Source organism: Podarcis tiliguerta (assembly GCF_965153285.1).
Source record: "Podarcis tiliguerta genome assembly, chromosome: 5".
Classification (NCBI taxonomy): Eukaryota; Metazoa; Chordata; class Lepidosauria; order Squamata; family Lacertidae; genus Podarcis; species Podarcis tiliguerta.
The window spans coordinates 6,434-29,040 of NC_139538.1; the positions used below are offsets into that span (position 1 = coordinate 6,434).

Below are 22,607 nucleotides of genomic sequence, written 5' to 3' on the forward strand. Positions count from 1 at the left end.
CGCTTGCTCCGTCCAGATGAACTTCTTCTTCTTAGAGCTGAGCGTGTCAGTAATGGCCGCCGTCTGCATCGCGAACCCCTTGATGAACTTGCGGTAAAAGTTGGCGAACCCCACAAACCGCTGGACCTCCTTCCGATTGCGCGGGCTCTTCCAGTCCAACACTGCGCGAACCTTGGCGCTGTCCATGGCAAGCCCCTTGTCCGACAGCTTGTAGCCCAGGAAATCCACCTCCTTCCTGTCGAACTGGCACTTCTCTAGCTTGGCGTACAGCCGATGCTCCTGCAGTCTCTGCAGAACCTCCTTGACGTCTCCTTCGTGGGTCTCCTCAGATTCTGAGAATATCAGGATGTCGTCCAAGAAGCAGACGCATGTCTTGTAGAGGAGACCCGCCAGGACGTGATGCATGAAAGCTTGAAAACAGTGGGCGCCATTTTGTAAACCGAAGGGCATAACTCTGTATTCATATGTGCCCAGGGGCGTGAACATGGCAGTCTTCCACTCGTCTCCTTCCCGTATGCGAATCAGGTTGTACGCCCCTCGCAGATCCAACTTTGTAAAAACGCGTCCTTTCCTCGCCGTCGCCAGCAGGTCATCTATCTTGGGCATGGGAAAGGCCGCGGGCTTGGTCTTTGAATTTAAGAGCCTGAAGTCCACCACAAGTCTTTTTTGGGGCGTGTCCCTTTTCTTCACGAAGAATACGGGACTGCCCCCCGCTGCCTTCGACTCCCGGATGAAACCGCGCTTCAAGTTGAGGTCTATGAACTCCTTGAGCTCCTGCAGCTCGTCCTCAGACATGGAATACAGTTTCCCGGCTGGCAGCGTCGCTCCTGGCAGGAGGTCAATCTTGCAGTCATAGGACCTGTGGGGAGGCAGCTTGTCCGCTTCCTTCTCGCAGAAAACCTCCAAAAACGCTGCGTACTTGCGCGGCACTGCTTGCAGCGTGCCTAAGTGTAGCTGCGGTTCGTCCCCTCCTTCTTCCGGGCTAGGAAGGATGCAATGTTCCGCGCAATAGGAGGAGCCGAAGGTGAGTTGGCGCTGGTACCACGCCAATGCTGGGCTGTGCCTGTGCAGCCAACTCATGCCGAGGACTACCGGCGTGTCCGACAGGTGGGTGACATTAAAGCTGATGACTTCTCGGTGATTTCCAATCCGCATCACCATTGGTTGCGTTTGTTGCACCACCTGCCCCCCTAACAAGTCTCTGCCATCCACCGTGACAACGTTCAGGGGCAGCGTGGCTGGTAGCAGTGGTATATTGTGCTGCTGAATGAATTCCAGTCCTATAAAGTCAGCGTTGCTGCCGGAGTCAATGGTGATCGGCACCTCCAGAGTGCGTCCATTGGGCAGTTGGAGAGACGCTGTAAGCTGCACCACTGGTTTGGGTGGGAGGGGGTCTGTGGGTTGCAAAAGTGCTGGGGATTGTTTCATTGACTTGTCTGGCTGGACCCCAGTGCCTCTTCCTCCAGCCAGACTCCGTCGTTTAACTGTTGCTGCGTTTTCAATTGAGCTGCTTCAGCGACTGTTGCCGAGGCTGCAGTGTGCTTGTGGAGCCTCTGGGGACACTCTTTCGCCATGTGTTGAGCACTGTCGCAGATGTAGCACTTCCTGTTCCCTCTAGGAGGCTTCGTTTTGGCTGCTCCTGGCGTTAGGGCTCTGTTAGCTGACTGAGCCCTGGCACCTCCTATCTCCATCGGCTCTTCTCCCCCTCCCTGCGAGGGTGTGGAGTGCGCACGCGCTGCTTCTCTGGGAAAGAAGGGAGGTGCTCTGGCTGGTGCCCTTCCCCAACGCCCTTCTTCCCTGTTCCAAGGGCGTTCTTCCAGATGCACCCCGATCTCCAGAGCCCTCTGGACTACCTGCTGGGTGCTCCTTGGTCTCTCCCCTCTTCCAATCTCCGCTTTTACATCTGCATTCAACCCCTCCCAAAAGAGGTCTCTGACTGGCGCAGAATCTTTTTCCCACCCCAGGGCATGAACCAGTCCGAAAAATCGAGTATGGTACTGCCGCACGCTGGCTTTGCCTTGTCTAAGTCCATGTATGTCCCTCCTGGCAATATCAACATCTACCTTTGATAAAAAGCATGAGTCCATTGCTTTAATAAAAGCCTTCGCATCTTGGAGCGCTGGATCATTGTCCCTCCATAGATTCCGCAGCCACGTTTTGGCTTCCCCATGCAAATGGGACAAGATAAACCCCACTCTCTCTCTCTCATCTCTAAAGTCTTTGTCAAGGAGATCCAGCGCAAACAGCAGGTCTGCTCTGAAGTTGGGGTACTGCTGCAAACTCCCGTCGAAATGCGATACAAGGCTGCCTCCCCTCCTCCCCAAGCCAATGCCTTCTGCCTTGGATCCCGTTTGCCCCTGTTTAGAAAGCACGTCCAACCTGGCTTGGAGATCCCGGCAGGAGGTAACCATTTCCTCCTCTCTCTTCCTGGATGCAATTACCTCCGTGCTGAGGTGCGTCACCGCTTCTTGCAGGGCTTTTATCTGCTCTTCCGTCGTCATCTTGCCTGAGTTTTGTGAGCTCTGTAAGCACCCCTCCTCTGTCCTCGCTGCGTCGACTCACGTGGCGAGGTTCTTGGTGCCAAAACTTTAAAAAGGAGACAGAGCTTACTGTCAGAGCTGGCTCCGGGTCCCAGCTCACCAAGGACCAACGCTAGCCGATCGTACAGTGTCAAAGTCTTTATTGAAGAATAGTCTCCATTTACAAGTCTCAGCGTCCCAGCCCTACGTCTGGACTTTAGACCGGCGAAGCTCTGTCTGGATCTCCACCCCCTGTGCACCAGCTTAAGACTCTAATCTTACTCCACCTCTTCCTTCTCTCTCTCTTCCTCTGGGTTTTACTACCCCCCGGGGTCTCATTCCTCCTGGACTCTTCCGACGCAGAGCTTGACCCCTCTGACTCCTCCCCCTCTCTTCGGCGGGCTTTAGGACCTGGCTCCCTACCCGGGCTGCCCACCTTGCCGCCCTCCTGTACATTTGAACTTGGCGCGCGCGCGCGTTTTACTTTCCGGATGACCGTTTCCTCGCTCCCTGACGAGGGTGTGGTCAGTCCTGCCTCACGTTCTCCCTCTGCCTGCGCGCTCCCTGATCCCGCTGCCTTGGACTCCTCCCCCTTACTGCACTCTGGGGGGGACGCTGGTCCGGATTTCCAGCTGCTACTCTCTGAGTCCCCTCTGGTCCCTTCTTCCCGAGGTGTCCCCCTGGGCACTCCCCTTTCCCTGACCATGGGGGCCCCTTTCTGTGAATCCTCCGAGTCACTGGAGAGACTCAGAGACCTCGGACTACTGTCGCCGCTGACATTTCCTTCCGACTCCTCCCCCTCGCTCTCCGTTTCTTCCCTCTCCTGTGACTCTGCTCCTGAACCCCTGACAGCGACGATCTTATTTCTTTCTAGGGTGGAGGATTATTATAGTCATATCATGCAAAGGAAATAGAGAGAGTTTTTTCCTCCACCCCCCTTCATTCCAGCCTTACATTCTCATGGTGGTAATTCATCAAAAGATTTACTTATCCATCCGTCACTCCCGATCACAGATATGCATTAATCAGCAGTCTTTATCGTCGAGCTTCACTTGATATATGTGCTTCAGCCTTCTTTCCGATCCGTTATTTCCAATTAGTTCCAATTATAATTCCAAGCTGAAGCAACCAGCACGCGCTGATTGGAATCGGCGTCGGGAAGATCTGATTCCATCGAGGGCTGTGCCAAGTGTTCCACACCCCCGTCTCTCGGATCAGGGGGTGCATTGTGAACACTGCTGGCAGGGCAGCCCCCCCCATACCCTTGGGGGGGGGGGCAGGAAGGCTGCCAACTTCCCATAGCAGCCCTTTAATACCTCGTATGGGTCAGAGAGATGTTATTGTCGGCCATCTTCCAACGCGCCACCTAGTGGCCCCCCAGTAAGCTTGATCTTTATTGATCTGTTGCAACAGGGTACTCCCCTCACACGCAGGAGAGGAAGAGGACCCCCAAAATTGCTGTGCAAGGGCTTATAAAGACTTTTGAAATTCCCATTCTCTAGATCAGGACCACCCCCAGAAACATTATGCATACATCACAGAAGGGGTGTAACCTAAGACCACCCCTCAGATACATCCCACCTACATCACAGAAATTTAAATGTTGTTTTTCTCCTGTCACAGTTTATCTCCTGTCTGGCAAGTTACTTGATTGGATTGCCTGGGGTGCCTGGCCATTCTTTTGTAGTGGTAAAATACTTATTTCCTGGGCCAGGTCACAGGCTCACACCTTATTCAAACAGACATATCTTGTGAGGAAAGAGACAATGGGGAGGCTTTCCAGTTTAACCTTGCAGAGAACGGATTTGGTCAGTTTAGGAATCAAAATGGTTCCAGGTTGGTCTTCCTGTGTTGATCTATGTATATGCAGTTATGAACATTACCATCTATCTAATACCATAAAATTCCTATCACAGTGGTGTAGCCTTTTTAATCCATGGGTAGGAATAATTGTTGCACCCGAGCAGAGACAAAAGGAGCCAAACGACACCAAGGGGTTAATCCAGAGAAAGAGCGTTTTATTCTGCCATCCGGAGGGGCAGAGGCACCTGTGTGATTCAGTTCACAAAAGACAGGCCGCACCGAAAACATTTTACAAGCAGGCTTTATCCTTTTTTCAAACCCCCTTTCCCCTCTCCCCCTTCACACATTCTTACATAGAATGTTGCTTTTTTCGTTCCCTGGTTCTGTTCCCGGAAGTATGTTGCAAATCAATGTACCAGGACAAGGTTGCTTAGATCTGGGAACCCAAAAGGTTTTCTGTTCTCAGCTCTAGGTTTGTTACAGCGTTTTTGTTACAAAGAGGACTGCTTAGCTTGTGCTTTTTGTCTTAGAGGAAATTGCAGTTTTTAAAATGCGTACGCCGAGGCCTGGCTGGGGGGGGGGGAATTCACAAACAGTTTTTAGGGCTTTCTGGGGTAACCCTAACTGTACCCCTTCAGTGGAATCATTTGGGTCCTAGTCGTTGAAGGCTTTTCTTTGCTTCAAAGAGCCTTCTTCCCCTGGGGGCTCCCCAGCTTGGGCCTCCCCCCAATTCTCTGCATCCAGACAGTCCATGACACCCCTGTCCTGAGACCAAGCTTCTGGTCAGCAGAAGCAGGAAGGCCTAGAAGGCCTGGCAAGGCCTGCACAAATCTCTCCAGCCTAACTGTTAGCAGTCAAATGCTGGGACTCCTCCCTGTGATAGGAATTTTGAGGTATTAGATATATGTTAAATGTTCATGAGTGCACCAACCAAGCACGTACATAGATCAGCACAGGAAGACTGACCTGGAACCATTTTGATTCCCAAACTGCCCCAAACTGACCAAATGTTTTCTCTGCAAGGTCAAAGGGAAATGGAAAAGCCTCCCCATTGTCTTTTCCTTCACAAATCCTGTCTGTAAGGGTATGTCTGTGTTTGAATAGGGTGAGCCTGTGACCAACCCAGGAACTAAGTATTTATCATTACGAAAGACTGTCCAGGCTCCCCAGGCAATCCAATCAAGTAACCTGCCAGACAGGAGATAAACAAGGACAGGAGAAAAACAACATTCAAATTTCTGTTTTAAACATCGCTTGAAATAGTCGCCAGGTGCTCTGTGGGCCTGAGGGTGTCTCAGCCAGGAGGAGTCTGTGGAATTGGGCTGCTGCTGCTGCTGTGTAAACTAAGGCAGAGTGGCTCCAGGACCGCAGTTAATCTGTAAGGAGCCGCTCTGAGCACTCTGTGTATGCTCTTTGGCTGTGCTGTTTAGGAGCAAGTTTATTTTCTCAAGTCAAGTCTCATTCTGTTTCTAAAGAAGACTCTGCCTTGATTAATTCACCGCTGCACGACAACCACTGCGCGACAGCTTCCATCGGCTGCCAATCTCCCAGAGGTCTGGGGGAAGATGGAATTGAAGCAAGAGTTTCTTAGCCAATCAAATGACCAAGGATTTGAGGGAAAGTCGTCCTTGATTAGTTGCAACTAGTCTCCAATCTCGAGAGACTGAAGCGATGTATGCACTTCAGGCCAGACCTTGGACCCATTTCGAAAGGCAAGCCCCTCATGATGTAGGGGCAATGAAAACTGCTGCTCTGACATCATTTATGACACAGGATGGAATTCTACAACGCCACTTTCTTATCTTCAAAGAGTCTTCCATTCTCCAGAGTTGGCCAGTTTTCTCACTTCCTGGGTGAATGTGACCTAGGTTGCAAGGATTTCCTAAAGAGCAGTCACTTACTGTTCTCTTCTTTCAGTGTTGGGGTCTCCCTATTAGCTTTGGGGGTACATTCTGTCCTTTTGGTCTCTTCCGAGCAATCTTAAATCTTACAAGCTTCTTTTTAAGGCATTCATTCTCTTGTTCCCTGTGTCTTCCTTGAGCTATTTTAACTCCCCTTCATTAGCAAGATCTTGCCTTCCAAGATAATATCTGCCTCCTATCTCCTGACAAGGTTCCAGCTGCTAGTTTGCTGCTGTTGTTGTTGTTTAGTGGTGTCCGCCTCTTTGTGACCCCCTGGACCAGAGCACGCCAGGCACTCCTGCCTCCCACTGCCTCCCGCAGTTTGGTCAAACTCATGCTGGCAGCTTCAAGAACACTGTCCCACCATCTCATCCTCTGTCGTCCTCTTCTCCTTGTGCCCTCCATCTTCCCCAACATCAGGGTCTTTTCCAGGGAGTTTTCTCTTCTCAGGAGGTGGCCATAGTCTTGGAGCCTCAACTTCACGATCTGTCCTTAGTCTTCCTAAAATAGTACTCATTATAAGCAGTTTTCCAAGACTTTTCTATATTTATAGATAATATTGGGGTACACAACAGCCTTCTGTTCAGAGAGACTCTCTACTCAGCTTTTAGGGTGTCCATGTAAATAGTACTGTTTGAGGACAGTCTCTTATATGGATTTTGATCACCTTTTAAAATCATTAAACTGTACTGTTTTGCTTTCATAAAATTCCATTGTACGCATTCCCTGTACAATTTGCCCTTGGGAGACCAGAGTTTGAATCCCCACGGCCATGGGGTGAGGGGTCAGTCAGTGCCTGTCAGCCTGGTCTACCTCACAGGGCTGTTGTGGGGATTGAATGAGGAGGGAGAGAACCACCTTGGGCTCCTTGGAGGAAAAGGTGGGATAAAAATGCAATAAAAAAGTAGCCCTGGAGCATTTTTGTTCATTACATTGATATCCCACCTTTGCTCTGAGGAGCCCAAGATGGGGCACGTCATTAACTTCTCCCACATTTTGTCATCACAACGACCCTGCAGGCAGGTTAGGCTGGGAGGAAATAACTGGCTGCGGAGAGTCCCAAGCCCGGAAGGAAGCTAGGCTGATAGCAGAGAGCCACTTTAGGAGGGGGTCCTACTGCAAGAGGCCCCACTGCCCCCACAAAACAGGAAAGCGTTGCCAAGGGAAAACCAAAAGGAAAAATCGGGGGAGGAAAGGTGGTGGGGGAAGAATGCGCGCCAGAGAGAAACTGCGGCTCATTTGCATCAACTATTTCTTGTGACTTGCAAATTCATCCAATGTTAGCAAGAGCTAATGGAAAGTGTCAGGGAGCTAGCAGTGCCTTTTACCAGCTTTGTCTGGTTCGCTAGCTGCAGTAGGGCCATTCCTGGACGACGGATTGCCCCATTCCCCACTCCCTATAGCTCTTCAGCCCCTCTTATTTCTCTGAGTCCCTGTCACGGAATAGGGCGGGACTACTGTTCCTCGCACCATACAGTTGTGCTGGTTGAGACTGATGGGCTTTGGACGGATAGTCCAAAACATCTGGAGGGCACCAGGTTGACAAAGGCTGTTCTCTGTTATGGCCTGTGATGAAGTCTTCCTGAAGCAAGCTATGCCTGGCTTTCATCTTTCCCCATTATTATTATTATTATTATCTTCATCCACAAATCTCAGGGCGGTTTACCACCTAAAACTGCAATATAAAAAACACAAAATGCATAATAAAAAGAAGAAAAACAGGCATCTCCCCACACAACACATTTAGAAAGCTGTCAGATGTCAATCAGCCAAAGGCTGGGTTGAAGAGGAACATTTTCGCCTGACGCCTACAGATAGGTCGCGAAGGTGCCAGACGAACCTCCCTGGAGAGAGCCTTCCACAAACAGGGAGCCACTGCAGAAAAGGCCTGTTCTTGTGTAGCCACCCTCCTCTCGGGGAGGAGGCACCCGAAGAAGGGCCTCAGAGGATGAATTTCCCTTGGAAACGCCTTTATCCTTTGTAGAAAGCACCGAGGCCCAGTTCGTCATCCCTAGACCCCTTTGAAAGGTGGGGTGGTCTGTTCTTCTCATCCTGCGGTCTCTCTTCTCTCTTCCAGTTGTCACCCTGCATTCTGAGATCTGGTTTCTGGACCGAGCTTTCTACTGGCATTTCCTCACCTCAACCTTCACCGCTTACTGCCGGCTCCTGATCACCCACCTGGGGCTGCTGCATTGCCAGTATGCCTTCACCAGCTACGGCATCAGCCCCCAGGCTAAAGACCGTCCCTTTTCCTAGGCTCTGCCACTCCTGCTCATTCTGTCTTCACAAAAGCCCTGCGAGGGAGGTCAGGCTGAGAGTGAGTGACAGGCCCGAGGTCACCCAGTGAGCTTCATGGCCAGATGGGAATTTGAACCCCGGCCTCCCGGGCCCTAGACTGACATTCTGATCCACTGTTTCTTCCCAGCTGTTGTCTGGACCCAAGTTTGAGAAACACTGCTCTTACCACTATGCCACACTGACTGGCTGCTGCTCTCCAGGGCTTCAGGTGGCATGGTGGGGGTCTCTCCCAGCCCTCCTTGCAGATACCAGTGAGGATTTGCCTGCAACATAAATGCTCTTGCCTCTGAACTTGAACACTGACTCTTCAGGATTTGGGCCCTGGATCTGCACACTAGACTTCTGTGGAGGCAGCCGAGAAGAGCATTCGCCTTTTTTGCTGCTGCTTCTGCTGCTGCATCACAGCGTTAAGCTTCTGGTCTTCGCTCACCCCCTCCCCAGCCTAGCCCATTCCCTGCTAGGTTGCATCTGTCCATGAAGGCCCCCCTGCAAGAGCTATGCTTCTCAGCCATACTGGCATCCTGTCCTGCATTTACTCAAGTGAAAATCCCACATTGCCCCCTGCCCCCCCCCCATGCTCACTGCCAAGGATTTTGCTGCGCTTGCCTGTGCTTTTGCTGGTTTTGTAAACTGCTTTGAGCGTTTTTGTTCTACAATCAAGCAACACATACTTTTCATGAAATAGTGAAATGGAAACATGGCCACCTGCCCAACCTGAGGAGGTGTGTGCAAATCTCCAAAAACAGATTGGGTTTTCGTTGGAAGGGGACAACACCTGCTTCTGGTGCTCATGAGCAACAGTGAGTGAGTGTCAGCTGCAATCAAAGTGTACTTCCTGCATTGCAGGGGGTGGGCTGGATGACCCTTGGGGATCTCTGAAGCCTACAATTCTCTAGAATCTGAGGCAAACTGACAGAGTGTTTAGCTTGGGTGTTGGTGCCAAATGAAGGCCTTTCTGCGGCAAATAGCCTGGATTGGCATAGATTTTTTCTTTGGGCCTTTCCCTGAACCCATAAATTTGGGACTTGCTTCCAGAAAAATGTGCAGGACAGACCTGCAGCCATTCCATGTAAAGAGAAAAGACCAAAAAAAAAGAGAGACCTCTATGCTGACTTGCCCATTTCAGGATAGTTTCACCCAGGTTCCAAAATGTCACACTGATCTTTACAAAATTCATTTCAAGTTAGTGTGCATATAGCCATAGCCTTATATTACTGTTAAGTTTGCTTCAGATGATTCAATTGGTTTCACTTCTGCCGTATGTGTTTGCCAAAGGACTGGCTGTGGACTTTTTCGCCTGTTCTTAAAGACCACAAAGACCACAGAGAGAGCAACTTGCGCAGGGGAAACGTCTGCACCAAATGCATCAGCGAACCCAATGCACCCAGGTATCCCTCCTCGTGTGAGATAGAGAGTGGTTGCCAGTCAGTGCAGAGCAGCCTTTCTCCACCTTGGGTCACCCAATGTTGTGGGAATACAAGGCCCATCATCCCTGACCACTGGTCCTGCTAATGAGGTCCTGACCACTGGTGGCTTGGGCATGCTGCAGGCCCCATGGTGAGTGCCGCCCAGCATTTTGTCACCCTCCTCAGTGGTGACGCCCAGGGTGGCACACACCCACCGCAGCAAGATACCAGGTCAGAGCTCAATCTGGCTTTATTGCTCTTCAGTTGTTGGCAATTGTGTAGTGGATCCAGTCTTCAAAGATGCAGACCTTGGTGTACAGCCCCAGCCGGTTCTCTTCACTGCAGCTTTTCTTCCAGGACAGCAGTCCTTGGAGGGCTTCTTCACACACCAGGGGGCTGCCCACATCTCCCTAAGACATAGACAACAGCTTTGGGACTCTCCAGGGGACAGGATCAAATCATGGCAATTTCTCACTGTCGTTATTTGAACTCTCAGGCCCTGGAGCACTGCCTGCAGCAGTAGAGAGGGAGCTGTGTGAGGCTTTCCCCAGCCACAAGTACCTCCTGAGTGGTCCCAAGAAGTTGGCTCTTGCAGCTGGAGAATTTCCCTTCCCCTGTTGGGGTGGGTGTACGCTTGCGCTTACAGCCCCTCTGCCCCTCTCAAGAATGCGGGAATGACATAAATGCTATTTAACTTTGATATGGGGAGGATTTGGCACGTGCCTTTTTATTGTACTTTTCAAATATATTATGCTTTGTTGTTTAGTTCTGGTTAATGTCTGGCCAGTAGCTACTAGCCTGCCTACGGAGCATGCTTGTGCTTGTGAGTGAATTGGTTGGAGACAGCTCTAGTCTGAAGGGAAGCATTCATCTATGGTGTGTATGGATGCACATAATTAGACCATGTTACTGAACTCAAAATCAGGGACACCTATATGACCTTACCTCCCACCCAAAAGTGTAGGCGCAGGGGGCCACCAAAACCACACCTCTCACCCATGGCTTGGAGTGGCTAGGAGCACACATGCCCATCTGGGAGGCCAGGCAAGGCATGCAGGCTCCTCTAGGCACCCATCTCATCAGCCCTGCAGGACCATCTCCCAGGTTGGCCAGTGGTGCTATTGGAACTGTGAGTGGAGCGCCAAGTGGCGCTTGGATAGAAGAAATAGAGACAGCAGGTGAGAGTTGCAGGAAGAGAGGGAGGGAGAGAGGAAGAAGAGCAGTCCTGATGGTCATGGAGGAAATCACAGGCAGAGCATGAAAGGTGACAAAAAGCAAACCTTTAGAGTTTCTGGTCCAAGGTCTCTCCCAGCTTCAGATGTACTGATACAGCTTCTGGCCAAGATCAGAAGGGAGTCAAGGTATGCCTCTGCTAGTCTGCTCCCCCCCCCCCCATCACTGGACTTCCCCGTGATGCCTCACCTTGCAGGCATCTTGGCTGCTGTCCAGCTGTCCAGCACAAAGCATCCTGTCAGTGAACCGTCCTGGGTAGACATTGTTGCACGTGGCATCAGATGTGACTGGAAGGTAGGAGCACTGCAGAAGGTTGTCTGTTCCATCAGCTGTAAGCCCAAAATATGTTGATCCTGAGCCGCTGCCTGGGGCAAGGCAGGAGGGAGACTCTTATGCTCAGGCCTCACCCCTCTCTCCTTGAGCTCTTTCTGCTTCAAGGGGGCACTGCCACCTGCCATGAATCTATCATAGTACAATGAATTATTGGTGCCTCCCTCCCACCATTTGCCGTTCATCAACCCTTCCCTTTTTTGCATGGTGTCATTTATCCCATGCATCACTAAGGAACTTCAGTGCCCCCTTGCGTTTCCCCACCATAATCCCTCAAGGCCACGAAGAGGGGCATCTTCCAGCAGCCCCCTGCTCCAGTCTGTCACAGTTGTTGCTGGTCCTGGTTAGTCTCTCAGCACCACCCTCTCTGTACTCACAGTTGCTGCTGATCCATTCTGAAGCCAGGCACCGGGTCTCAGCTATGGCACATTGGCTGGGCAAACTGATGGGCTGCACTAGCTCACCCAGGACAGCTGGTTGTGCAAGCTTGATGAGCATGATGTCATAGTCCAGTGTGTAGTTGTTGAACTGCTTATGAGGGACCAACTTGGCAGCAGCAATGACCTGTTGCTTCTCCTTAGGAGGAGTCTCAGGGACTTGTAGGCCAAGCCAGACCTCCATGTGGTCTGGGCTGCTGGAAGAAGAGCAGGTGGGTCAATAGTGTTCTCCCTAGAGTTTTTCTGCCTCAGCCTGGGTTGAAAGATTCCTTGCTCACCCTCAAGGATTCTTGTAGGCAGGCTGTCAAATGCACAAGTTGCCCTCCTATTTCAAATGAGAACAGAGCAGCCAACAGCAGAGAATGGACTTTATTCCCTGTGGGAGACAGATTGTGTGCAAAGGGTGAAGCAGGCTTATACCCACCTCCTGCTGCACTGAGCTGAGGACAACACCCATTCTTGGCTGATGAGGGCCCCACTGCAGACATGGTGCACTGACTGGAGGGAGACTTCCCATGGCACAGAATCTTGTTGGCACTTGGCACTACCAACCAACTTCTCAGCAGCTGCAACAGCTCAATATATAATTGGTAGAGGAAAAAATCAAGACTTTTTCAATGGTTAGGAACATGCTAAAATGCAATGTGGCCTCGTGAACTCAGGAAATGGTACCCAGCCTATCCCATGACATCTGTCAGCCAGACTACGGTGGCTAGATGAGGGCACTGCATGCAATCTCTTCCTGCTAGTAAACAAAGGCTCAACTTTTTGCCACCATATCCTGCTTTCCACCTCCATCTCCCTGCATAGGAATCCTTAGAATTATTGGTCTCATATTGCAAGTAAGTGTGGCTGGCAACTGTTCCTGATTAATTTCTGCCAGAGTTCTACATACCATCACTCATACTGCTAAAATAAAAGCCACAGTTTTAAACCACAGGAAAGATCATAATGTATTATTGTAGACTATTCCAAAACAGTAACTATAACAAGTAACTATATAGTACACTGCTGGTTTGCCCCATGTAATAGTGACATTTCCTCTTTGTAAAATCAGCCCAAATAATTGACTGCTTTTGATTATTCTGATATGAGCTGTTAATTTATTTTCCTACAACCTGCACATATATATGTACTGTATAAGTGTATTATTATATATGAGAATAAAATCAGCATGAAAACATCATTAAAATGCCAATAAATACTAATTAGTTAACAGAGTTGAGATTCCTGCATTGCAGGGGATTGAATTAGATGACCCTAGGGGTCCCTTCCAACTCTACAATACTATGAAATAAGATTCATGTTACAAAGGCTTCTCTAAACATTAAAGTTTTCAAAAGATGTCTGAAGGGAGGGATGGCTCTTGGTGGCAGGGAGTTCCACAGGGCAGTGGCTGCCACACCAAAGGCTCAATCCCTAATGATGTCCAGCTAAACCTCAGGGTTTATTGGGGCGAGAAGTCCAGCAGAAGTGCCCCATCAACAGATCTTGGTGGTCACGTTGGAAAGTAAGTACTTTGGGGTCTCAAGGTACCTTGGGACCAAGTTGCTTAGGGATATGTCAGTTTCACACACTGTTACAGAACAAATTCAGTGATGGACAGCACATATTGACCAAATGCTGCTATGGTAAGTCTAACACCATTGAGCTTTTTTAATAAAGTGAGACTGGGTGAATAGTCTGAATGGTCAGTGTAGAGAATGGGTTTTTGGGTTGTATCCAACTAAGTAATACTCAGAGTAGTCCCACTGAAATCAGTGGACTTAAGTTAGGCATGTCCATTAATATCAGTGGGTTAAATCTGAGTATGACTGACAATGGAGATAGCCCTCCTGCATTTCTGTTTCCTGGCTTAACTGCCTGGTTCTCCTTCCCCTCCTCTGTTGCCAGGACACCTCTACTTGCACACTGAAATCTTAGCCCTCTTCTGGATTTATGGCCGTGGATTTGCATTCCAGCTTCTGTACTGCAGTTTTGTTCATCCTCACCCAACATTTCGTGACTATTCTTGGGCAGATAAATTGTCCAGATTTTTTTTTTTGGGGGGGGGGGATTGTACCTGCAAGAGCCGCCAGCAGTAAACTGCAACCCAGCCACAGCATGTTCTCTTCTCTCAAGCTGGCCTCACTGAGAATGCGGAGTCCTGTGTGCACCTGGAAGTTGTCTAATCTCCCAGAATGGAGAGAAGATAAGAAAGAATGTTTGCACAGCTTTCACATTGACTTTTGTCCATGCAGTTAGGCTATTTTTAGTAACATTTCTGAAGGAGATAAGATTGCTGCTCCTTTGGGTTTGTAGGAGGTCTGGGCTGCAGGTTCCCCAGGTTTTCAGAGCATTTTCTATTCAGACCCAGCATGGGGGCATTGAGCAGCTCTTTCAGCCTGACAAATCATCAGTAAAAACAATTACAGCCTAGAAAATACTACAGTGGTACCTGAGGCGCACTTTCGCTAATGAGGCCTCCCGCTGCTGCCAGCCGCTGGCACGCAATTTCAGTTCTCATTCTGGGGCAAAGTTCTCAACCCAAGGTACTACTTCCGGGTTAGCGGAGTTTGTAACCCAAAGTGTTTGTAACCCGAGGTACCAGTGTATAAACAAAGCGGCAACAAAAATATGCTAAACATTGCAATTACAGCAAAAGTCATATTATATGATTAACAAAGCATTTATAATCTATAAAACAGTATTAGCAACTAAAAAAATAAACCAAGCGCTGTTAATACACACACTCTCCATGCCCCCATGACTCATAATCTTTCACTCTATTCAGTTCATTGAAATAAACATAATGTCCATTGCTTAGCCAGCCTAGCTAGATGCTGCAGCAGCTGGTATCATTAGGTGGTGGGCCAGGGCGGAGACGGTGGGACATAGACTAACATCTACCTTTGGGTAGCTCTTCCAGGTGTTGTTGATGTGGAACATGTTCATGTCACCCTCAGGAGGTCAATTCCCACTCAAGGAAGTCCAAGATGAGCCTGTCCCTCCAGAGCAGCAATCCTGCTGACATGTGCTTGAACAACTTATTCTAGCGGCAATATAGGTATTCTATGAATTTGAGAGGGGAAACCCCCCCCCAACCCCAAGAAAATAATAAATCATAGAATAGAATCATAGAATCAATGATAGGGTTTTGATTCATAGGGTCATTGTCCTTGCCCTTGCAATGCAGGAATCTCAACTAAAGCATTGATTTGGAATATGAAGGGAAAATACAAACGGCAGACGAATTATGGGCAAGCTTATGGAAAACAACCTGGCTATGCTAGGGCTACTAAGAAGCAATGCAGGGTCACTGAGGGCCATTGGTAATGCAAGAGAACTGTCCTTCCTGTTAAGTTGTGGGTTGACGGGGGCCACCAGGTGGCGCGTTGGAAGATGGCCGACAATAACATCTCTCTGACCCACACGAGGTAATTAAGGGGCTGCTATGGGAAGTATGCAGCCTTCCCGCCCCCCCCCCGGACAGTGGGGGGGCACTGTCTTGCCAGCGGTGTTCACAATGCACCCCCTGATCCGAGAGATGGGGGTGCTGAACACTTGGCACGAGCCCTCGGTGAAGTCAGATCTTCCTGACGCCGATTCCAATTAGCGCGTGCTGGTTGCTTCAGCTCGGAATTATAATTGGAAACATACGATTGGAAAGGAAGCTGAAGCACATATATCAAGTAAAGCTCGACGATAAGACTGCTGATTAATGGATCTCTGTGACCGGGAGTGACGGATGGATAAGTAAATCTTTTGATGAATCACCACTAGGAGAATGTTTGTTTGGAACGAAGGGGGGGGGGTGGAGGAAAAAACTCTTTTTTTCTTTGCATGATGTGATATTAATAACCCTCCACCCCAGAAAGAAATAAGATTGTTGTGTTTTAATAATCATAAGCAGGATTTTAAGAACTGTGTGGGATGGATTACAATAGGAGGGAAGATTTGAATGGTGAGAAAGAGGAAAATTTTTATGACGCAGTTAAAAAATGGCGTCTCGCCAAGACAGGCTTGCCGGAGAAAGAAGAACAGGGGGAAGAGAATCAGGATCGTTCGAAAGAGAAGGAATGTTGGAATGCAAGTCCGACCTGACAGAGCCCCCGGATTTATTTTATTTATTGGGCTAGCCTGAGAAAAAATAAAGGACACACTGAAGATTAACTTTGTTTATGGAAGCGTTGAACAGAGGCTGTCCCTGAACTATATGGTCTTTGAAGAGCACAAACCCACACAGAAATGCCAGTTTTTCAACCTGTTTGTGAAAATCATCAGAGATCGCAAAGAAAGGAATATATGATAACAACAAGAAGAGAAAGAAAGTAATAAAGGACTATCCGGATCGAACTGGATGGAACTGTCTAATTAAAGCAGTAAAATAAGTGATGCCTGGAGTTCTCCGGAATTTTGGACTCGTGCGGAGCTTGATGTATGGGTACCCTCAACAAAATTTAAAATTTGACTGTATAATTTGGAACTAATGTGATTTGAATAATGTGATGTGATTGGCCTGTTAATAATTTTTTTTTTTTTTTTTAAAGTTGTGGGTTGACATAGCAGACGACACAGCGATTTCTCCAAAGCAGCTCTTTATTTTGTAAGCTGGAACAGAACTGAACTGAGGAGCTCAGTCAGCCTGCTTATATAGAGCTACAGAACAATTATAACTGTTGCAACGTTCTAAAACTATCCAATCACGGAACGTCACTTTTCCATCCTTCATTTGTATACAAAACTATCCAATCACTAAATGTCACTTTCGATCCTTCATTTGCATAACTATCTACAGTATCCCCCTGCTGGCCCAGGGTGAGAACTTCAGTACATAACACTTCCCCCCTGCCCAGATGTACAAACAGAGACAGGAGATTTGGAAGGCTACTGGGGTAGCAGAGCATGATGTCATATGTAGAGTTGGGGGCTGAGAACAAAGGAGAAAACCATTTTGGCAGGATGGCTGAAGAGAGGCTGGGAGAGATGCCTTGGACTCCACTGCTGCACTGCTGTGGGGAACAAACCCCTCTTGGATGACCATGTTGTTAGATCTGGACTCCTTCCATCCAAATTCAGGTGTAGATATGTCAATATATCATATTTCTTAAAGCTACAACAGCCTCCTCCATGCCTTCATTCTCAAGGGAACACAGACCCTGGGTAAGTGCCTGGGACTCCCCTGGACTCTTGCCAAACCTCAGCGGAGATTGTGGGTGGCGTCCAACCAACAGGTGATATATAGATGTATTTATTTTGTGGAAAGATAACAAAGCAGTTCTGGTATGTTTCAGGGACTTTCCTCTCTCAGTTATTAAGCTGACATTTGGGAATGCTACAGGCAAGGTTTTCCAGGCCCCCATATGCATCAGGCATCTTCCATATAAAAGACTGAGAGCCAGTGTGGTGTAGTGGTTAAGAGTGGTGGACTAGTAATCTGGTGAACTGGGTTCGCGTCTCCGCTCCTCCACATGCAGCTGCTGGGTGACCTTGGGCTAGTCACACTTCTTTGAAGTCTCTCAGCCTCACTCACCTCACAGAAAATTTGCTGTGGGGGGGGGGAGGGAAAGGAGATTGTACGCCATTTTGAGGCTCCTTACGTAAAGGTAAAGGGACCCCTGACCATTAGGTGCAGTTGTGACCGACTCTGGGGTTGCGGCACTAATCTCACTTTATTGGCCAAGGGAGCCGGCGTACAGCTTCCAGGTCATGTGGCCAGCATGACTAAGCCGCTTCTGGCGAACCAGAGCAGCACACGGAAACGCCGTTTACCTTCCTGCCGGAGCGGCACCTATTTATCTACTTGAACTTTGACGTGCTTTCGAACTGCTAGGTTGGCAGAAGCCAACTCCTTAGGGTAGTGATAAAGTCATAGAATCATAGAATCATAGAATCATAGAGTTGGAAGAGACCACAAGGGCCATCGAGTCCAACCCCCTGCCAAGCAGGAAACACCATCAGAGCACTCCTGACATGTGGTTGTCAAGCCTCTGCTTAAAGACCTCCAAAGAAGGAGACTCCACCACACTCCTTGGCAGCAAATTCCACTGTCAAACAGCTCTTACTGTCAGGAAGTTCTTCCTAATGTTTAGGTGGAATCTTCTTTCTTGTAGTTTGGATCCATTGCTCCGTGTCCGCTTCTCTGGAGCAGCAGAAAACAACCTTTCTCCCTCCTCTATGTGACATCCTTTTATATATTTGATATCATATCACCCCTTAACCTCCTCTTCTCCAGGCTAAACATGCCCAGCTCCCTTAGCCGTTCCTCATAAGGCATCATTTCCAGGCCTTTGACCATTTTGGTTGCCCTCCTCTGGACACGTTCCAGTTTGTCAGTGTCCTTCTTGAACTGTGGTGCCCAGAACTGGACACAGTACTCCAGGTGAGGTCTGACCAGAGCAGAATACAGTGGCACTATAACTTCCCTTGATCTAGATGCTATACTCCCTTTCCTTTTAGTATTACTGTCCATGGGATCTCACCCAGCACTTCCCTAAGTTTTATGAAGTCAGCTTTCTTAAAGTCAAGAAATTGAGTCCTAGTATGCTTGGCTGCTCCTTTCCGCTGTATAGTAAACTTCAGAAGAGCATGATCACTTGCGCCTAATGATCCTTCCACTTCTACCCCAAATATAAGTGCTGGCCATCAGGGCTGGAGTGTGCAGAGCTTTGGTAACCATATACCACTGTGCCTATCATTTATTTGTCTGACAAATAAATTATTATTTTAATTTCTCTATTGCTGCGTTGAATATTTCATTCCAGCTAAGCGTTAACCACAAGCAGGGTGCTACAACACTTCTGTAACCGGGACCAAACCCTGCAGTTTTTGCACACAGAGTAGCAGACCATGGTGGAGAGCTTGGGAAAGGGTCTATAGCAGCTCAGGACAGGAGCCCAGCAAGGGGCTCACAAGCCTTTGGTTGAAGGCCACAAGCAGTTCATTGAAATCAGAAGCCCCCAGCTTTGGCATCCTCAGAGGATGCAAGTGCACCGCCTCCTATGCCTCTCTCAGGATTTCCTCATGCACAGAAGTCACAAGAGAAAGTAGCTTTTCTCCATTATTTCTTTCCCCAACAGGAGGGCCTTTGGGTCCCAACTCCAAGAGTGACATTTAAACAGTTAAAAATTAAACAACTGCCCCATCCATTCCCTCTTTCCCATCATTCTCTTCACACTCCCAAATCTCTTCCTGAAAGGGGAAGGGGTGGCTTTTGTCTCTCCCCTCTGCAAGTACCTGATGAATCTTCTCTTTATTCAGGAATAACTTTCTGATAGCAAGAGCTATTTGACAGTGGAACACTCTCCCTCAGGAGAATGTGGACTCTCTTTCATTGAAGGTTTTTAAACATTGGTCATCTGTCATGGGTCCCTTGCAACTTTACAATTCTATGATTCTATCATTCTGCCAGAGGTGTACTGGGGAGAAGGGGAGTCCCAGGGCTGCAGGGGGAGGATGCATGGATCTCTTGCCCTTCCCATGTAGGAGAGAACTAAGTCAGGGAGCCAAGGTTCCTCCCTCTCTTCCTCTCTGCAAGGCCTGGGAGGGGGCAAGTTTGCAGGAGGTCTGCAATGATATTCTTCATTTGTATCAATATGCTGCTTGCAGGGGCAAAACTAGGCTTTATTTCACCAGGGTCAAAAATGCTTAGGATTCTGGTAAAATACTGCAAGCCTTTACGCAATGACCTGGGAGTAAGCTCTATTGAGTTCAGTGGGGCTTACTTCTGAGTAGACATGTTGCAGTGAAAGGCTCGATTTACAATAAATACTCCACAAGTTTCCTTAAAAAATTGCTGGTTGAGCTGAACCATTCCATTTAAAAAATGTGAGGTGGATTGGCTACATTTTTCTTCAAAATTAGAAGAATGCAGGAATCTCAACTAAATGAATCTCCATGACAGATGGCCATCCAACCTCTGCTTAAAGACCTCCAATGAAGGAGAATCCACAACCTTCAGAGGGTAAAGACATGGCAGAGGCTAATGTATCAATAAGATAAAGAGATATAAACAGCAATAAAGGATATTGCTATTAACAGAGATAAAACTGATGTGCACGCATTAGTTTCATTGCTTTGACACATTTGGTAATTTTTACAAGTTACAAAATTGTATAAAAGGGTTGGCAATGCATATGTTCGAGGCCTGGGGCCTTTGGGTTTTGACCTGGAGTTACCGGTACTGACCTGCTCCTGTAGAATTAATTCAATCAATAAAGTGATACCTCTTAGGTGCCTTACTGCTTATCTCTGGTCTTGACAGTATATTTCAGACAACTAAAATCCTACCTAGGAGAAACTGCATTTCCATGACAAGGAGATTTTAGTTCTCCTAACTAAAAACCAGAGCTTTTACTATACGGTGGCAAGGTGATGTCTCTGCTTTTTAAGATGCTCTCTAGGTTCGTCTTGACTTCTAGCTGCCCTTTAGCCAAAGGCCCGGAAGCTGCGTTCACTCCCGCCCACAGGACCCGCTACTCTATGGTCAGGCGGACCAAGTCACGCCAGTCAGGGCGCACGCGCGGCCTTCAGCTCCCCCGGCCAATCCCGACGCCAGGCCAGCACGTGACCTGCCCGGCGCCTGCTCCGCCCACTCGCCGCTCGCGAAGCGGCTCCTTCTCCCGCCTGGAGTCTTCGGTCGGCGGAGGCCGCCTGCCTTTCGCGGCGAGGATGGTCCTGCGCCGGCTGCTGCTCGCCCTGCTGAACGACCACCGGCTCCTGGAGCGGCTGGCGGAGGCGAGGCCTATCCGGGCGGCGGCGCGCCTCACGGCCGCGGCCCTGACGCGCGGACTGCGCCTGCGCGACACTTTCCTGCGCGAGCTGAAGGAGGAGGCCAAGGCCAGCGGCTGGTCCAATGAGGGTCGCGGAAAGGACAAGGGGCGGGATCCCTGAAGAAGGCCATTCAGGAAGGACGGAGCCCAAGACGGACGCTGAGGCGGCCAATAGCGGACTCGGGCCCGCCGCGTCCCCTGCCGGCCAATGGGCGAGGCTGCCAGCGCCCCCTGGAGGAGCAAGCGGCGAATAAAGGGGGCGGCCCGCTTTGCCCCGCCCGCTCCGCGTTTGTCTTGCGCGCGGGGGAGGGAGGCGGCGGTCGCCATGGCAGCGGCCGGATGGAGGCTTGGCCCCGACCCCGTTTTACGGCTGTGGAAACTGAGGCTGGCGAGGTCCCTGCGCTGAGCTGAAGTCGCAGGCCGAGCCCTCCAGAGACGCAGCACCCCCCGCCCCGCTCCCTCCCCGGACAGCCTCCCCGCAGGGGGACCTGGAGCCGCCTCCGCCCATTGCAAAACTTGGGGGGGGGGGCAGGAGCAGTTGAGTCCCCCCGAGATTCTCCTGCGGCTCTGCTTGGCGGCAGAAGCAGGCCCCGCCCTCTGGTCCCGCTCCTGTTCCAGCAGCCGCTTCGCCTTCCTGTAGCAGGGAGTTCCACAGGACTGGGCCAATGACACCAAAGGCGCGACTCCTTGTCAGACGAGCCTCACCAACTCAGGGAATGACCAACGATGGTTCTGCAGATGACCTCTGTGATTGAACTGGGGTATGATGGGGTATCCTGGACCCAAGTTGTTTGGGGCTTTGTCAAGCAATGCAAGGACCTTGAACCTGACTCAGTAGTAAATGGACAGCCAGTGCAGCTGTTTGAACAATGGCCAGATGCCCACCGCCACCACTGCAGTCCGGTCGCTGCGTTCTCCCATCAGCTGGTGCTTCTGAACCAAACCCAAAGACGGCTCCACACAACAGTGTTGTGTTTCCTTAGAAAAGTTTGAGATGGCTCACAACTTAAAAAACATAAAATACAATAAAACAATTGCAAAACTGAACAGAATTGCAGAGCAAGAAATAAAAGCAGTTAAGACAGTGGCAATGCTGTGTTTAAAAACACCCGTAAAAAAGAAATGTAGGTCATTGCTAAAGTCTGATCTTTAATGTAAAATGCAGCATCTTGAATTGGGCTCAAAGAATGAGGAAGTCAGTGCAGTTGCTTTTGCTCTGGAGTAACATGTTCCCTCCCAATGCCTGGTTTTTGTCAGCATCTTAAGCTGTAAATTTTGTGCAAACTGCATCTGCTGTCCCAATGTAATAGCCAGCTCTGCATTCCCCAGTTTGTGGCACAGTTGGCACACCAGCCCCCTAACTGTGTGGTGCCACTTTGGCATCCAAATCCAGAAACAGCTCTGAGGCTATGGACCTATCCAGGAGAGGCCAAACCTGTTTCTAGATGGGTTGTTTTCTTCTTGTGATTTGGAAGTTGTACTGTTTGGAACTGCCTTTGCCTATTTAGCCCTGCGAGGAAAACCTCCCCTGCATAATTGAAGGAGCAGACAGACCAGGAGGACTTTGACTTGTGCCTGGAAATGGAATGAGAGCTAGTGGAGCTCCCAGTATGTGCATCCATCCAGACTTAATGATCAGGCCAAAGTCACCATGTTTTGCAGTAGAACTGTGGGATAGGGGGCCTTGAAACAAAATGCTGCAATTGCCACCAGGGATGCTTTTGTTATGGGCTGCTCCAGCCAGCCTGGAACAAGGAAAAGAAAAAGCAGTTTTCTTAAAACAACAAAAACCCTTACCTTCTTGAAATCTTCACAAGCTTGGCTATATATGTAGCCTAAAAGGCTTCAGTTGAGGGCTGACTGCCAGTTCCAACCTGAAGTACTTTGAACATAATAGAAAGCTACTTTGTACCAGGTCTCTAAGGTGGAG

The 22,607-nt window shown here is 49.3% G+C and overlaps 2 protein-coding genes across 7 annotated transcripts; one reads left to right on the forward strand and one right to left on the reverse strand.

Moving 5' to 3' along the window:
• Window positions 1–10,159: 10,159 nt before the first annotated feature.
• LOC310677970 (trypsin-like) lies at window positions 10,160–14,174 on the reverse strand. 6 transcript variants are annotated; one of them, XM_083441217.1, is made up of 5 exons: window positions 13,990–14,174; window positions 12,352–12,502; window positions 11,868–12,121; window positions 11,350–11,489; window positions 10,160–10,337 (listed from the first exon to the last, which is right to left on the reverse strand). In XM_083441217.1, exons 1-5 carry the CDS (start codon window positions 14,030–14,032, stop codon window positions 10,188–10,190), a joined length of 738 nt encoding a protein of 245 aa, XP_083297343.1. In that variant the 5' UTR covers window positions 14,033–14,174; the 3' UTR covers window positions 10,160–10,187. The 6 variants fall into 6 exon arrangements, with proteins under 6 accessions (XP_083297343.1, XP_083297339.1, XP_083297342.1 ...); XM_083441213.1 differs by having other exon boundaries at window positions 10,160–10,438; window positions 11,350–11,525; XM_083441216.1 differs by having other exon boundaries at window positions 11,868–12,124.
• Window positions 14,175–20,278: 6,104 nt separating this feature from the next.
• Window positions 20,279–21,177, forward strand: NCBP2AS2 (NCBP2 antisense 2 (head to head)). The gene has a single exon (XM_083443770.1). It carries the CDS (start codon window positions 20,280–20,282, stop codon window positions 20,796–20,798), a length of 519 nt encoding a protein of 172 aa, XP_083299896.1. The 5' UTR covers window position 20,279; the 3' UTR covers window positions 20,799–21,177.
• Window positions 21,178–22,607: the final 1,430 nt, after the last annotated feature.

Coding starts and splice junctions, on each gene's coding strand:
- LOC310677970 (XM_083441212.1), bottom strand. CDS start 14,032: ATGCTGTGGCTGGGTTGCAGTTTACTGCTGGCGGCTCTTGCAG. Junction 12,503..13,989: donor ACTGCTGGCGGCTCTTGCAG/GTACAATCCCCC, acceptor TTATATATTGAG/CTGTTGCAGCTGCTGAGAAG. Junction 10,439..11,349: donor GCAGCCAAGATGCCTGCAAG/GTGAGGCATCAC, acceptor CTACTGCTGCAG/GCAGTGCTCCAGGGCCTGAG.
- NCBP2AS2 (XM_083443770.1), top strand. CDS start 20,280: ATGTCTCTGCTTTTTAAGATGCTCTCTAGGTTCGTCTTGACTTCTAGC.